General features: G+C 40.2%; 1 protein-coding gene across 23 annotated transcripts in view; it reads right to left on the minus strand.

Moving 5' to 3' along the window:
- The window catches only part of LOC135700132 (inositol hexakisphosphate and diphosphoinositol-pentakisphosphate kinase-like), a 79312-nt gene that overhangs the window by 55271 nt on the left and 9746 nt on the right, over positions 1-14295 (minus strand). For 4 of the 23 annotated variants that reach the window (XM_065220544.1, XM_065220543.1, XM_065220546.1 and 1 more), the window contains exon 1: positions 1648-2467. The exons of 3 other annotated variants lie outside the window; for them this stretch is intronic. In XM_065220544.1, coding sequence (XP_065076616.1) covers positions 1648-1947 — 300 coding nt within the window. In that variant the 5' untranslated portion in view covers positions 1948-2467. Of the gene's footprint in view, positions 1-1647; positions 2477-11137; positions 11437-14295 lie in introns of those variants that run through there. 16 more of the 23 variants (XM_065220536.1, XM_065220534.1, XM_065220530.1 and 13 more) reach the window with 11 other exon arrangements.

The raw sequence follows: 14295 nt of genomic DNA on the forward strand, positions 1-14295 counted from the left end.
ACATAATCAACGCAAACAATGGTGTCCAGAAAACTAGTGAAGACTGCATCTAGTTTATTTTTGTCTATAATTTTCTTGGTTAAAACAAGGAGATCAAGCGAAGAGTAAAGAAGGAGCTCCGAAAACAAATTCCTCCACTGAACCCCTTGTGTTCTTTAGTTTTCAACGATATCATGGAGAAGCGACCCACACGTGCTGATCCTGAGGACTCCTTTAGTGACATTTCATATTAGATGTACCAGAAATCTGAAAATTACAAAAAAGATCACAGATTCAGGACTACAGGAAATTCTCCCTAATGAAACGGCAACACCAGGAATCAGGGTGTATTCAAGGAGAGACAACATGCTAATTCTGTCCAATAGTACCATCATCGAATGCCAGTACGAGGTATGATATCCACCAAGGCATGGCCGCTTCTTCCTGATTTAAGCAAGAAAGAGGGACCATGAAAGTACCAGCAGCACCATGCAATTTAATCCGGTTGACGTTGCACGTGGTTTCATTTGGTTAGTTCGTTCCTATTTATTTATTCACTTGTGATTATGATGGTCAACACTCATAAGTTTGGTTGTTTTCGAGGGGTCTATCATGTAATGTTCTGTTTATAGTTATGAGTGCGTGTGTGTGTGTTTGTGTACCTATTATAAATCGCTACAATCAGCATTAGTTTACCAAAACGATCCCTGCTGCAAACCTTTATCCACATCCAACATCCCAGTGATTTCTCGTGGCAGCGCAGAGGACTTCTCGGTTTTCTTCACAGCGAGTATCATGTCAACACATTCCTTCCCATTCTCTATTTGACCTGCATTCGGACAAGGCCTGCGCTGGTATTGCCAAACATTAGATCTCCAGTTTTTTACACATCCAAACATCATCTGATGGTTCTCTGTGTAATTGCAGCTGATCTGACAATAACAGAGCAGCAACCGTGGGCGGTCAATCATGATCATGCTTAATATGTGGATGAAAAGTTTGTAAGAAAAGCTAGTAGGTTGTTGATATAGATCATCCTAATCCAGTTCTTCGCGAAACCGTAAGCTTCAAATTCAAGAGTATCCGATGTCCGATAGACGCAGCAGTGCGTATAAACCTTGTTTCAAATTGGCTCATAAATATAACAGAATAGTCGAGTACTAGTACTCTAATAATGAAACTTCAACTCAACATTGCGCGGGGTGCGTTTCTGTTCTAGTTTCAAATTGAAACAGTCCATATAAAATACTGCAGCACTGCGAACTGCCTAAGGATATCAAGATAGCCTTATACAACACCATCCGGAAGGGCTTTTCTACCTGAAAAACTTTCCTGAATACAGAAATTTCCCAGATGGCCAGGATCTCGATACATAACTGAAGATGATATACACAATTGCGCAACCTAATGAGAGAATTTTGAATTTATTTGATCACCATTCAGAGGATCTCGGTCAGGGTCAACCTTTGACGGATCCCAGAGCTTGTGTGTTCGAAAGGTCCAAAATCATGGCACTAAATATGCCAGTATTTACTTTCTGAAAATTAAAAATATACCTATACCTTCCAAAACTTGCAATCAAAGATCCCAAGCACTGTTTTCCACAACAAATAAACTCTATTCTAACAAGCAATTATAGTTAAGAAATACCACCATCAATAACCGTACATTCATACATTCGTCACAATAGCAGATAAACTCGTCATCGTCGTCCTCTTCCTCGCCATAGCAACCACCATCGTGACCATTTTCGCCCCAACCGTGGGCATCGGAAAACTCCAAATCGCCATCTGCATTCCGATCACCACCACTGGCACTGTTCTCCCCTCCATCACTACGAATCGCGGCGGCTGATGGTCCTGCCATTCCACCGCAGGATTCTCCAACGCACACGACCGTTCTACTGCGACGATGTTTACGTTTGGGCCGTTTCAATCGCCACCAATCCCTCAACCATGACCATTCCATTTTTCGCTCGTCGATTTCGTCGTCAATTGTCACTTTCCACGGGGCTTTGTGCTTCGACGATTAGTCAGAAGATTTTCCTCCGTGCACTTTCACTAGTTTCTTCGCTTATTGTGGTCGATGAGCTCGCGTCGTCATTGATTGAAACAAATCACTGACTGTGCTAAAAGAAGAACGCTATCGGTTGGATGTGAATGAGGTGCCTTTGGTAGTCGAAATTTCCCCTAATGTCACGCAATGTTGATACTGATCAGCTGCCCAAGCCAAGCCAGACTCACTGACTACAGGAAACCGGTTTCGATAGTTCGAGGTCAATATTGGTCAATGAACGCATGCAAATCGATTAGAAGACCTACTTCGTACAGCCCAGTTGTGGCCGGCCGGTTAGTCAGCGAGGGTAGATGAATATTTATTGTTTTTAACGATCTCCCCGTAGGCATGATGCAAGATAATCGCTGTAACCTACACGCAAACCAAAACGGAAAAATATATCAAATGTGAGTATGGATTTTTCTACACTATCTGTATTTGTTTCTGGTGAGGCAACAAACTAGCGAATAGGATTTTTGTTTCACAAAATCGTAATCGTAAGTCGTTATTCGTAATGAATTGAAGAGTCTTCTGATGGCAACATTACATAATTTATATAGGGGAATTTACGTATTCTCGGCAACCTAAGCAGCGACCTTCTTTCTATAGCCTTTTTCTCTATGGAACGCACACATATGCAGTATTGGTTTGTGTACAATCTTTTGCTGCCAGCTGCTCTAACAATTTCAGTCGAAAGAATTGTCAAAAACTGTTTTGAAACGCTTTAACAAAGCTCGAATCTTCTCTAGTGAGAGCGAGTATTGTCGGCAACCAGTTTTTCTTCGGCAACCGTTCCATTTGAACTGCATGTAAATCTGCTGTTCTATTATCGGCAACTCGAAATCAGCTACAATTTGTAGTGCGTGTGTTTCATTTCAAGAAAACCCTGCTAGATTGCTTTTTCTCAGTGGTAAAAATACAGTCAAATTGAAGCTGAAAGCATAAAGAATCGTTTGCATGCATTCAGCGAAGTGTTTTCGTAAGAAAATCCAGTGAAAATAGTGTTTCAATTTGGGTTGCCGAAAATAGTCTGTCATGCCGAAGCCGTCATTTCCCCTATCTTAGTTCAGTGGATTGACAGAGTTAAACTCAAGTTGGGATCAATGCCAAAATTGAAAAACAATATCACCGAAAATGTGAAACTTCGTTTATGGACTAGTTGCGTTTAGCTAGCTGTTGACAAAATTCGATCGTCTAGGATCTCGAACGAGGTTATATGATGGAGCACTACTTCGGCATATGGGATGGGAGTAGACTGTGCGTGTGATCGAACATGACGTTTGTTTTGATTTTCGTGGCGTCTTTCTGTTCTAAAATAAGTTGCTGATCTGGCTAAAACCATGCCCAAGGTTACGATTTATAGTTCCTCAGCAAATTCACTAAAACAGAAGAAGCTCTGCGAGAGCTGCATCTCATGCTATCTAGCTCTACGTCCCCGTTATTTGCAGCTGGCAAGCTGTTTGGAAGTAGAACCAACATGACATCCCATCATTCGTCTCATCGTTGAGTCACAGCGCTGAACCTGACTATTGGCCAAGAAAAGGCTTGCCAATGCACATCAAAAATCGACTACATCCGAACATCTTTTATCACAAATCGAGCAAAGACATTCCGTGCAAGCTCCACCACAACCCGGACTAGTTCCTGATGGTCTTCGTCAAGCGGAACGTCTACCATTTGAATTTCTACGTCAACACATGTCAAGCTGCCTTTAGGTTCAATTGGCTAAACTTGATGAGGAGGATTTTTCAGTGATCAAAGGAACACATTTTAGTCCTTGTTACTTTTTATGCTTTGTCAATAGTGACAAGACTCGGGTAGTGACCACTCCCGTTATGAATTTTTATTTTGTAATAGCTAAGTGTGCCCACCCTTGCTCGGGATGCAATATTAGCTTGGGTTTAGGCGCCGATTCATGCTATATTTTTCTGTATCATTTGTATGGGAGCCTCGGGGTCTCGAACCATCATAAGAACCTTTCTCGGCCCCAAAAACCCCTGCATACACATTTTCACACCGATCGGTTCAGTAGTTTCCTAGTCTATAAGGGTCAGACAGACAGACAGAAGTTCATTTTTATATAGGGTAAATGGCTGTAATGTTGGCCTATGGATCTGCTATTTATCAATTTTATCTATATTAACGCATCATTGAGACGGTACTAAGGCATATTTTTGGTAGTTATTGAAAATTTAGTCGATTGCTGAATTAATGTATGGGCCCAAATTAGGGGCATTTAGGCCGACATTACATCCATTTCCCCTAAATATAGTCCTTTCCCTTTGACCTTCTCCTTTTCCTTTCACTCTTCACTCTTCACTTTTCAGAAAGCGAGTAATGGTGCTCTATAGCCATAAGCCATACAAGGCTACACACTAAGATTTTGGTTCCGTGTTCGGTAAATTTTACCGAAATCAGAACAGCTGAATGTTCGGTAAAACTTTGACCTTCATTTTAAAGGCTATTGAATTTGAAAATAATTTTAAAACTTGTTCAACCTTGTTTAAATGATCAAATCTTGTCATTTTAGTGGAGATTTAGTTTGCAAAGTAGCTGAAAAGCAATTGAATTGAATTGCATAAATTTTACCGAACAGTTCAGCCGTTCAGATTTCGGTAAAAATTACCGAAATCGGCGATAATTTCTAAGTGTGTAGGACAATAGTTAGTGCTCACGTCCCAACCGTCAGTTAACCTGTCTAGCTTACATGCTTCCAACGGCCAACCAATTACCAAAAACGAAACCAACGGTACGAGATGTCCACGTTTTATCCATATATTGGATTCCGAAACATTGTGTTGAAATCTTCGATGTTTTCTGATTCATCTTCCCCCTTAAATGCTGTACAGTAGACCTGGCCGTTTTGGTATGTGTAACGCATCTTCGATGTGAAACAGATAGACGAGAAAAATGTTGAAGGTATTTCAATTATTTTCCAGGATGCTTTCATGAACTAGCTACGCCCAGCGGCGCCGGTGGTGTAGTGGTAAGCGTGATTACCTCTCACCCCAGCAGGCCTGGGTTCAATCCCAGTCGGTGCCACCGGGATGTTCTGAGGCATAACATCTCTGATCACGCCTTCCTTCGGAAGAGAAGTAAAGCTGTTGGTCCCCGGTTCATGAGTTGTTGGGTCGATAGGTAGGGTCCAGGTGTTGGAGCTGCCTCCCTGGCGTCGGTAGCATTGGTGCTCAGCACGGAAAACAAGATCGACGGAAAATAAATCAAAGAAAAAAAACTAGCTACGCTGGTGTTAGATTGGATTGGATTACAGCACTACTTCGGCATATGGGACCCATTTCAGCCATAAGCGTCAAACACAGTGAAGGCAAACAGCTGGATGAAGGCATTCGTGCATTAAATTCTTTGCACGCGAGTTAAATTAGGACTGCTGTAAAACAAATTCTGCTAGGCTGTAGGAAGAAAGATTTAAGGGGGATATGCCGAAGTGAAGTGAGGTATGCCGAAATCATGGACTTCGGAAACCAAAATAGAAATCTCGACTTTAAGACACATTTTAAGAACCCAAGCCTATTATTGAGATATCAATCTAAAAAAACAATACAATTTTAGGACAATGTTAAAAATCTTCAAATTAAACTTTTGTGATGTTATCTTTAACTGTTAGGACCAGTGCCGATAAAAATCATTTCTTCTACACTCTCAACATAGGTGAAAATGAAGACAACCTTAACAGATAGATCAACTACCTCCATGAATTTCATTCATAAATTTGTAGATCTTCAAAGAAGATCCAACAACTTTCCAGAAGTTCTGTGTACTTCTCACAAATTCCAAGTACTACTAGATCTAGATCTTCTAGACCTCGAACTCCAACTTCCTAACAGATCCGAGAACTTCCCAGAAATTCCTAGAACTTTCCAAAAAATCCGAGAATTTCCTAGAAGATCTCAGATCTTAAAAGATCCTCGAAGATCCGAGTACTTTTCTGAAATTCTGAGAGCTTTCCATAAGTTCCAAGAACTTCTCAGAAAATCTGCAAACTTCCCAAAAAAAAAAATCTGTGCATTTACAATAAATTCCGAAAACTTCCCAATATTTTCGCCAGCTTTCCAGAAGTTCCATAAACATTTCAGTAAACTTCGCAGAGTTTCCGACAGCTTCCCCAGACGATACGAAAACTTTCCAAATATTTCGAATACTTTAATCAGTTCCGAGAGCTTTCCGGAATTTCAGGAAGCTTGCCAGAAATTCCGAGATTTCCCAGCATATTCGAGAAATAACTAGAAATTCTGAGGACTTTCCAAAAGTTCCGGCAACTGCCCCGAATTTTCGACAGATTTCAACAAGATACGAGCACCTCGAAGAACATCCGAGAACTGCTCACAAATTCTGTGAGATTCCTGGAAGTTCCTTCCAAGAAGAAGTTCAGAAGATCCTTAAATTTCCCGCAAATTCCGAGAACTTTCCAAAAATTTCGAGAATTTCCCAGAAGATCGGCGAATTTCACCGATATTCCAAGAACTTCTCAGAAGTTCTGAGAACTTTCCATAAATTTTGAGAACTTCACAGAAGATCTGAAATGTTTCTAGAAATCCCAAGAACTTCATAAAAGATCAAAGAACTTTGCAATAATTCGTCCCAGAAATTTAGAAACACCTTCAGAAGATGCCAGAACTATCCAGATGTTCCAGGAATTATCCAGAATGTTAGATACTAGGAAATTTCAAGAACTGCCCAAGTATTCCGAGAACTTTCCTTATTTTCCAAGATCTTTCCAGAAGTTTCGAGAACTTCTCACAAAATCCGAGTACTTTTCAGAAATTGTGAGGACTTCCCAGAAGCTAGAAGGTTTTCCCAGGCGTGGCGGCCTCTCACTTTAAAGAGCCTGGGTTCAATCCCAATCGGTGCCGTCGTGATCACGCCTTCCGGTCCCCGGTCCATGAGATATGGGTGCGGGAGCTATCTCCGTAGCGTCGGTAGCATTGGTATTCAGTACGGAAAACAAGATCGACGGAAAACAATTCAAGGAAAAAAATGTTTCCCAGAATTTACATGACCTATCTAAAAATCCTGAAAGCTTCCTTGAAGATTCTAGAACTTCCCAGAAGTCCCAGGACTTTCACCCAAGTTTCAAGAATTCCGACAACTTTTTAAAGTTTTAAACATGTTAGGTAAGTTCGCAGAATATCTCGGTATTTTGGGAGCTTCTTGGATTTTCTGTGAAATTCTTGAAATTTCTGGAAGGTTCTCGGATCTTCTGGAAAGACTTACTGTCTTACCTGACTCATAACGAATATGTGTTGTATCTGGGGAACATGAACTGGCCTAATTATGCATTGCAAATTATATGTCAAATTAGACGAAATATACACGGACCTCAACGCGGACACAACTTTTATTCGTTATAAGTCAAGGTAACACAGTAGGATTTTTTGGAAATTTTTGGTAAGTTTTCAGGCCTCGAAACTTCTGCAAAATTCTCAGAAGAAACTAGAGACTTTCTAGAAATTTAGAATCTTAAATCATAAATCTTTCCAGAAGAGCCGTGAACCTTCCAGAAATTCCGTTCTTAAATTCTCTAGAAGTTTCGAGAATTTTACAGAAAATCCAAGAACCTCCCAACAGTTCCAAGATATTCTGAGAAGTTCCCATATATCTTGAGAACTTACCAGAAATGTTTAAGATTTTCAAAGGTTTTCCAAATTCTCGGAACTTGGGAAAGTCCAGGGATTTTTGGAACGTTAATGAAAGTTCTTAGAAAACCTTCTAACTCCTGAGAAGTCCTCGGATCTTGTGGTAAGTTCTCGGAACTTCTGGGAACTTGCTGGCGAACGTGGGGTAATACCACCCCTCTAAGATAATGATCGGTTTTCATTACTTATTGATCATAAATAGGTAAGTAAAAAGGTTCACAGCATGCCTCGGATTCCTTGGAGGTTCTGGATGCTCCGGGGGAAGTGGACAATTTTGAACATGACCAGAATTATATCAATATCGGTGTCAAACTTCAAGGTGGAACTTTTCTTATAGCATTGGGCATTTTTTAATCGAAAATCGAAAAATCGGTTCTTGCGGTTCGGATTTTTTTTTTAATCTATCTAAAACATACCATAAATCGACTGGTTCGATCTTTTTCTTTTGATTTTTGTTTCGGTTTAGAAAAAATAATTTTGCAGTTCATTTGGATTTGGATTATCTCAGTATATAAACAATAGGATGTCAAAATAGCATAGAACATTGATTGTTGGGCCCTTGGAAATCTTGGATTCCCAAATGGCGTTTAGCATCGATTTCCGGCCTCTGTACTTCGTTCACGTTCCGAGAATACCCATATCGTTGAATACTGGTCAGTTTTTCTATTGGCAGCCTCCATCTGAGAGTTTGGAAACAGGAAGCCTCCATTTTGGATTCTTATTTGGCGTCAATAATCGACTCCTGGCCTCTACATGTCATCTCTCTTTCCAATATATTCAATCCATATTGAAGGATATTTGACATTTCATCTAATACCAGAAGTCTCATTCATGAATTTAAAAAAAATCACTAGTCATAATAGTTTCTTGACCGCGAGTACTCGGGTCAATTCCTTTAACTTTAGATTTAAGACATTAATAATGTATAACGTAAATGATAATTTGGCCCTGGAAAGTTTATTCGATTGAGCCTGTACAAAGAAATTGATTTACAAAAAAATAATAATAATAGCTTCTGTTCAGAAAATACCTATATCGATGAGTATTTGTCAGCTCTTGAAAACCTCTTGTTAGACTCTAAAATGGTGTAAATAATCATTTCAAAATATCCATATACAGCAATTCGATAGCAAAACGATATAGTGCCTCTCAGAATTTCGTAAAAATTTGTAGTTTTGTTCCTTATCGCAAAATACTAGACCCGTATTATTTGTCATTATAGTGACCTTTTCCAAAAAATCATCTTTTATTTTAAGTTATCAAGATTTGGGTTTTCACTCAATACTCCTATGCGGCTAAACTACGAGTCAGAACTCTCGTTGAGTTCTCTTTGGAATTGCCTTGCAATGCTCCACTAAATTCTCTTGTAAATTTACTTTGAATCTTACTCCGTTATACATTGGAATTCTACTCAGAACTACCTTGGAATTTGCCTTACGTTTCTGTTGAAATCTGAAGTTTCTCAGAACTAATCTGAAAGGAAGCTATCCCATATTTTAGATTTCACTTTACTCTAAATTCCTTTGATATCCTCCTCTGAATTCCCTTGAAATTATTCATAGAAATCCTTGGAAATTATCATCAATTTTTATCATCAAAGTTCATAAGCTTGGAAACTTTTGCAAGGCCCTTAATTTATTTCAAATTTGAGTTCTTACAATTTCAAATAAAAAAATTAATTCCAGATTACTGCATCGATTGGCCACTACGTATCCCAAACGGATGTAATAAGCGTGAGCTTTGTTCGATCGAGTAGAGCGACTGTTGTGGTCGATCATGAGCTCACTCACAGATTCAACACCAGTCTCCAAACAATAATTCTCGCGTCACTTTTCAAATAGACCAATGTAGCATATCCACCATTTTGAGAAAATCGAAGTTGAAGTTAGACAGATTATGATTTTAACTGTTAAGAAACAATATAGAAAAAAAAAACACATAGGACGTTTTGACTAGTCAAGTTGTACATCGGACATGTTACATTGGACGATTTTTCTCAATGACATAATCAATGAGTGGTACATTGGACGTTTTGTTCAACATGATACTAGATTCCGTTTCACAGATTTCAGAGTAGAGTTCCTAACTTTAGATTGGCTCCGCCTTTAGAAAATGAGCACCAATCATGTTGGGCAGTCCAAATGACCGAAGTAACAATCATGTACCCATCATTTCAAACTGTACATTGGACAATGTTTGTATCACATACAATGATAGAAGAGCAATAGTTTGTATCGCTTAACTCGATTTGTTTACATTTGTTACTTAGAACCTTTTGAAAAGTGACGCGAGAGTTCAAGCATGGTGATTCTTTTTCAAGACCACCAACAATTTTTGACCAAAATTCTCAACCACGTTCACCCGTTATTACATGAGAAATCCTATTCGTGACCCACGATTCCCATCGCGTGACGGATGATGCTTCAGTTGATTCAGCTAAGCACCACTTCACACTTGGCGGTGGTTGTGGGACATAGTAAATAGAAAAAAAACTGTGTGATTGACAAGTCGATGACAACACCCTTCGGCAAACTATACTCGGCCGAACTGTCATTCTAACGAACGTCCACGAACGTGGGGGATGATGACTGCTTATATAAATACAAAATTTAAACGTACGAGCGTCAGCTAAAATCTGTCAATGGATGCTTACTCAATGTTATGGAATTTGAGTACCAATGGGTGCAAAACGTACTAGCAAATATACTTTGTTTATTTCAGGCGATATTGCCCCATTTAGACGACAGCAAGTTAGCTGCTAAACGGCAAATGAGAGATGTCAACAAATTAGCAAAAGCTGGTCACACCCGTCTGGTCATCCAAGGTGTCGGCCTATGCTAATGAGCTGCGAATTAAATGCAAGGCAAATGGAAAGCCATCCCACACGGAAAGGTCGTTCGAGATGGAAGCGTAATTGAAACTACCGGGACGGGCGCCATCCACACCGGATTAAAACTCGCTATTATCTTTCCAGCTTTGATGGTAACAAATTACCGCCTGCCACTGAGCTGACACGGAATAAAAGTCTTATTGCCCAGCCGAGGGAGACAACAAGGCAACGTCACAAGTTTATCTTCGCTATGTGACGTTTGATAAGAAAGAGGGATGGACGTCGTTACACTGATAACGGAAAAACAATGATCGAAAAAGACGCTATTTCGATGGCAATTTGCAAATTGGGATCAATCGGGTAATTCATTGACGGCAGGGTCACCATGTTGAGGTAAATCAATCTACATGGCGACCGTGCCTGTTCTTCATAAAATCTAGTTCAGAATCAACAACCGCACAAGTCAAAACCCTTGGAAACAATTACTAAGGGTGAAATACGCTCATCTGCACCGTTTATGACTACCCAAAAGGCACCTCATTCAATTCAAACCGCGTAGTATATCAGTATTGATCTTTCCAGCTTCTCACAACCATCTACACTTTTAGTACTCTACGACCTTCTGCCAGCGAATCTTCACCACACGCGCTCGTTTTCGTTCTCACGTGACTTTCAATCGTTTCAATTGGACCACCTATTCCGCAAAGCGAAAACCAAATCAGCCATAATTTCGAAACAAGGAGGAACCACTATGACTAAATTTCGAACTGGGGTGTTGATTTTGGATTTTCTTATCACCGACCGACCGACCGTCCGTTCTCTTCTGTTTCTCCGCGTTCGAATCTCTCGGATCTTCTTGAACAACAACAACAAAAAACAGCGCGACCAAAACCAGCAAAGGGAGCGAACAAGCAAATTTTCTTCTTTCCAGCGCGACGTTCGTGAGCATACTGCCGACCGACTGCCGACTGGGCATCGGTACGCTGTCGCTCGCTGGGCTGGCTCCATATATGCGAGACTGCGACGCGACACGGTTCTCTCCTCTCGCTGTCGGCGCGCAATAGAGTTTTCTACGCGTTGGAAATACCTACATGTACTGGAAACGGAAATAGAGGAAGTTATTGATTTTACATATTGAAATATGTGCCCATTTATAGACTCTGGGTATTTTTTTTTTCTTTTTGGCGTAACATCTGGGCGGTATTAGGAGAATTTGAAAATAATTGAGAAATTACGCAGACAACTAATGGGATGCTTGTCAATCAGAGTTGACTATGTGTGATGTACGACCAGAAGTGATGCCTTGTTCCGATTAGGGAGTTGTGTTGTTTTCGTGATACAAGAGCAATGGTGACAATTGATTTCTTGTATCACGGAAATTGTTTGAACTTGGCGTTACTTGAGGTCGTATACAGTCCGGAATCCTTATTGCCGGATTCCTTATTGCTGGGCTATACGCGAATAAGGATACCGACAGCTTATTGGATTTTCACTAATAGGGGCTGTGGTGGGTTATCTTATTTTTCAATATATAAAGCTATACTGTCTTCGACAAAGTTGTTGTACTGCATTAAGCCAACAAGCCTGTGTCATTTGATTCGGGTTTAATTGGGAATTACGCCGCAAGAGACGCTTCACTTTCATATTACTTACTGTAAATTATCACATGAACTTTCTGTACATTCTATATCTCGAGATGCTGGCCATATAGAAGGTTACTGTATTCGGCAAAGTTCTTTCGGATGGTGATCATTTTGGTTCAGAACTCTCACAATACGTGGCACTAGTGTGCAGATTAACTTCCTGTACATTCTGTATCTCAAAATCCTGGCCATATAGAAGGTTACTGTCTTCGGCAATGTTGTTCAGGTGGCCAAGTGCTTTCGGATGGTGATAATTTTGGTTCAGAGCTTTCATAATACGTGGTATTTCCTGTATAAGCTGTATCTCAAAATCAAGCCCATATAGTAGTTTACTGTCTTCGGCAAAGTTGTTCAGGTGGCCAAGTCCATTCGGATGGTGATAATTTTGGTTCAGAGCTTTCATAATACGTGGTATTTCCTGTATAAGCTGTATCTCAAAATCAAGCCCATATAGAAGTTTACTGTCTTCGGCAAAGTTGTTCAGGTGGCCAAGTCCTTTCGGATGGTGATCATTTTGGTTCAGAACTCTCACACTACGTGGCATTTCCTGTATAAGCTGTATCTCAAAATCCTGACCATATAGAAGTTTACTGTCTTCGGCAAAGTTGTTCAGGTGGCCAAGTCCTTTCGGATGATGATTATTTTGGTTCAGAATCTCACAATACGTGGCATTTCTTGTATAAGCTGTATCTCAAAATCCTGACCATATAGAAGGTTACTGTCTTCGGCAAAGTTGTTCGGGTGACCAAGTCCTTTCGGATGGTGGTCATTTTGGTTCAGAACTTTCACAAAGCGTGGCATTTTCTGTATAAGCTGTATCTCAAAATCCTGACCATATAGAAGGTTACTGTATTCGGCAAAGTTCTTTCGGATGGTGATCATTTTGGTTCAGAACTCTCACAATACGTGGCACTAGTGTGCAGATGAACTTCCTGTACATTCTGTATCTCAAAATCCTGGCCATATAGAAGGTTACTGTCTTCGGCAATGTTGTTCAGGTGGCCAAGTGCTTTCGGATGGTGATAATTTTGGTTCAGAGCTTTCATAATACGTGGTATTTCCTGTATAAGCTGTATCTCAAAATCAAGCCCATATAGAAGTTTACTGTCTTCGGCAAAGTTGTTCAGGTGGCCAAGTCCTTTCGGATGGTGATCATTTTGGTTCAGAACTCTCACACTACGTGGCATTTCCTGTATAAGCTGTATCTCAAAATCCTGACCATATAGAAGTTTACTGTCTTCGGCAAAGTTGTTCAGGTGGCCAAATCCTTTCGGATGATGATTATTTTGGTTCAGAATCTCACAATACGTGGCATTTCTTGTATAAGCTGTATCTCAAAATCCTGACCATATAGAAGGTTACTGTCTTCGGCAAAGTTGTTCGGGTGACCAAGTCCTTTCGGATGGTGGTCATTTTGGTTCAGAACTTTCATAATACGTGGTATTTCCTGTATAAGCTGTATCTCAAAATCAAGCCCATATAGAAGTTTACTGTCTTCGGCAAAGTTGTTCAGGTGGCCAAGTCCTTTCGGATGGTGATCATTTTGGTTCAGAACTCTCACACTACGTGGCATTTCCTGTATAAGCTGTATCTCAAAATCCTGACCATATAGAAGTTTACTGTCTTCGGCAAAGTTGTTCAGGTGGCCAAATCCTTTCGGATGATGATCATTTTGGTTCAGAACTCTCACACTACGTGGCATTTCCTGTATAAGCTGTATCTCAAAATCCTGACCATATAGAAGTTTACTGTCTTCGGCAAAGTTGTTCAGGTGGCCAAATCCTTTCGGATGATGATTATTTTGGTTCAGAATCTCACAATACGTGGCATTTCTTGTATAAGCTGTATCTCAAAATCCTGACCATATAGAAGGTTACTGTCTTCGGCAAAGTTGTTCGGGTGACCAAGTCCTTTCGGATGGTGGTCATTTTGGTTCAGAACTTTCACAAAGCGTGGCATTTTCTGTATAAGCTGTATCTCAAAATCCTGACCATATAGAAGGTTACTGTATTCGGCAAAGTTCTTTCGGATGGTGATCATTTTGGTTCAGAACTCTCACAATACGTGGCACTAGTGTGCAGATGAACTTCCTGTACATTCTGTATCTCAAAATCCTGGCCATATAGAAGGTTAC

The sequence above is a fragment of the Ochlerotatus camptorhynchus genome, unplaced genomic scaffold (assembly GCF_037179485.1).
Source record: "Ochlerotatus camptorhynchus isolate MF236.1 unplaced genomic scaffold, CSIRO-AGI_Acam_v1.1 ptg000129l, whole genome shotgun sequence".
In the NCBI taxonomy this organism is placed as follows: domain Eukaryota; kingdom Metazoa; phylum Arthropoda; class Insecta; order Diptera; family Culicidae; genus Ochlerotatus; species Ochlerotatus camptorhynchus.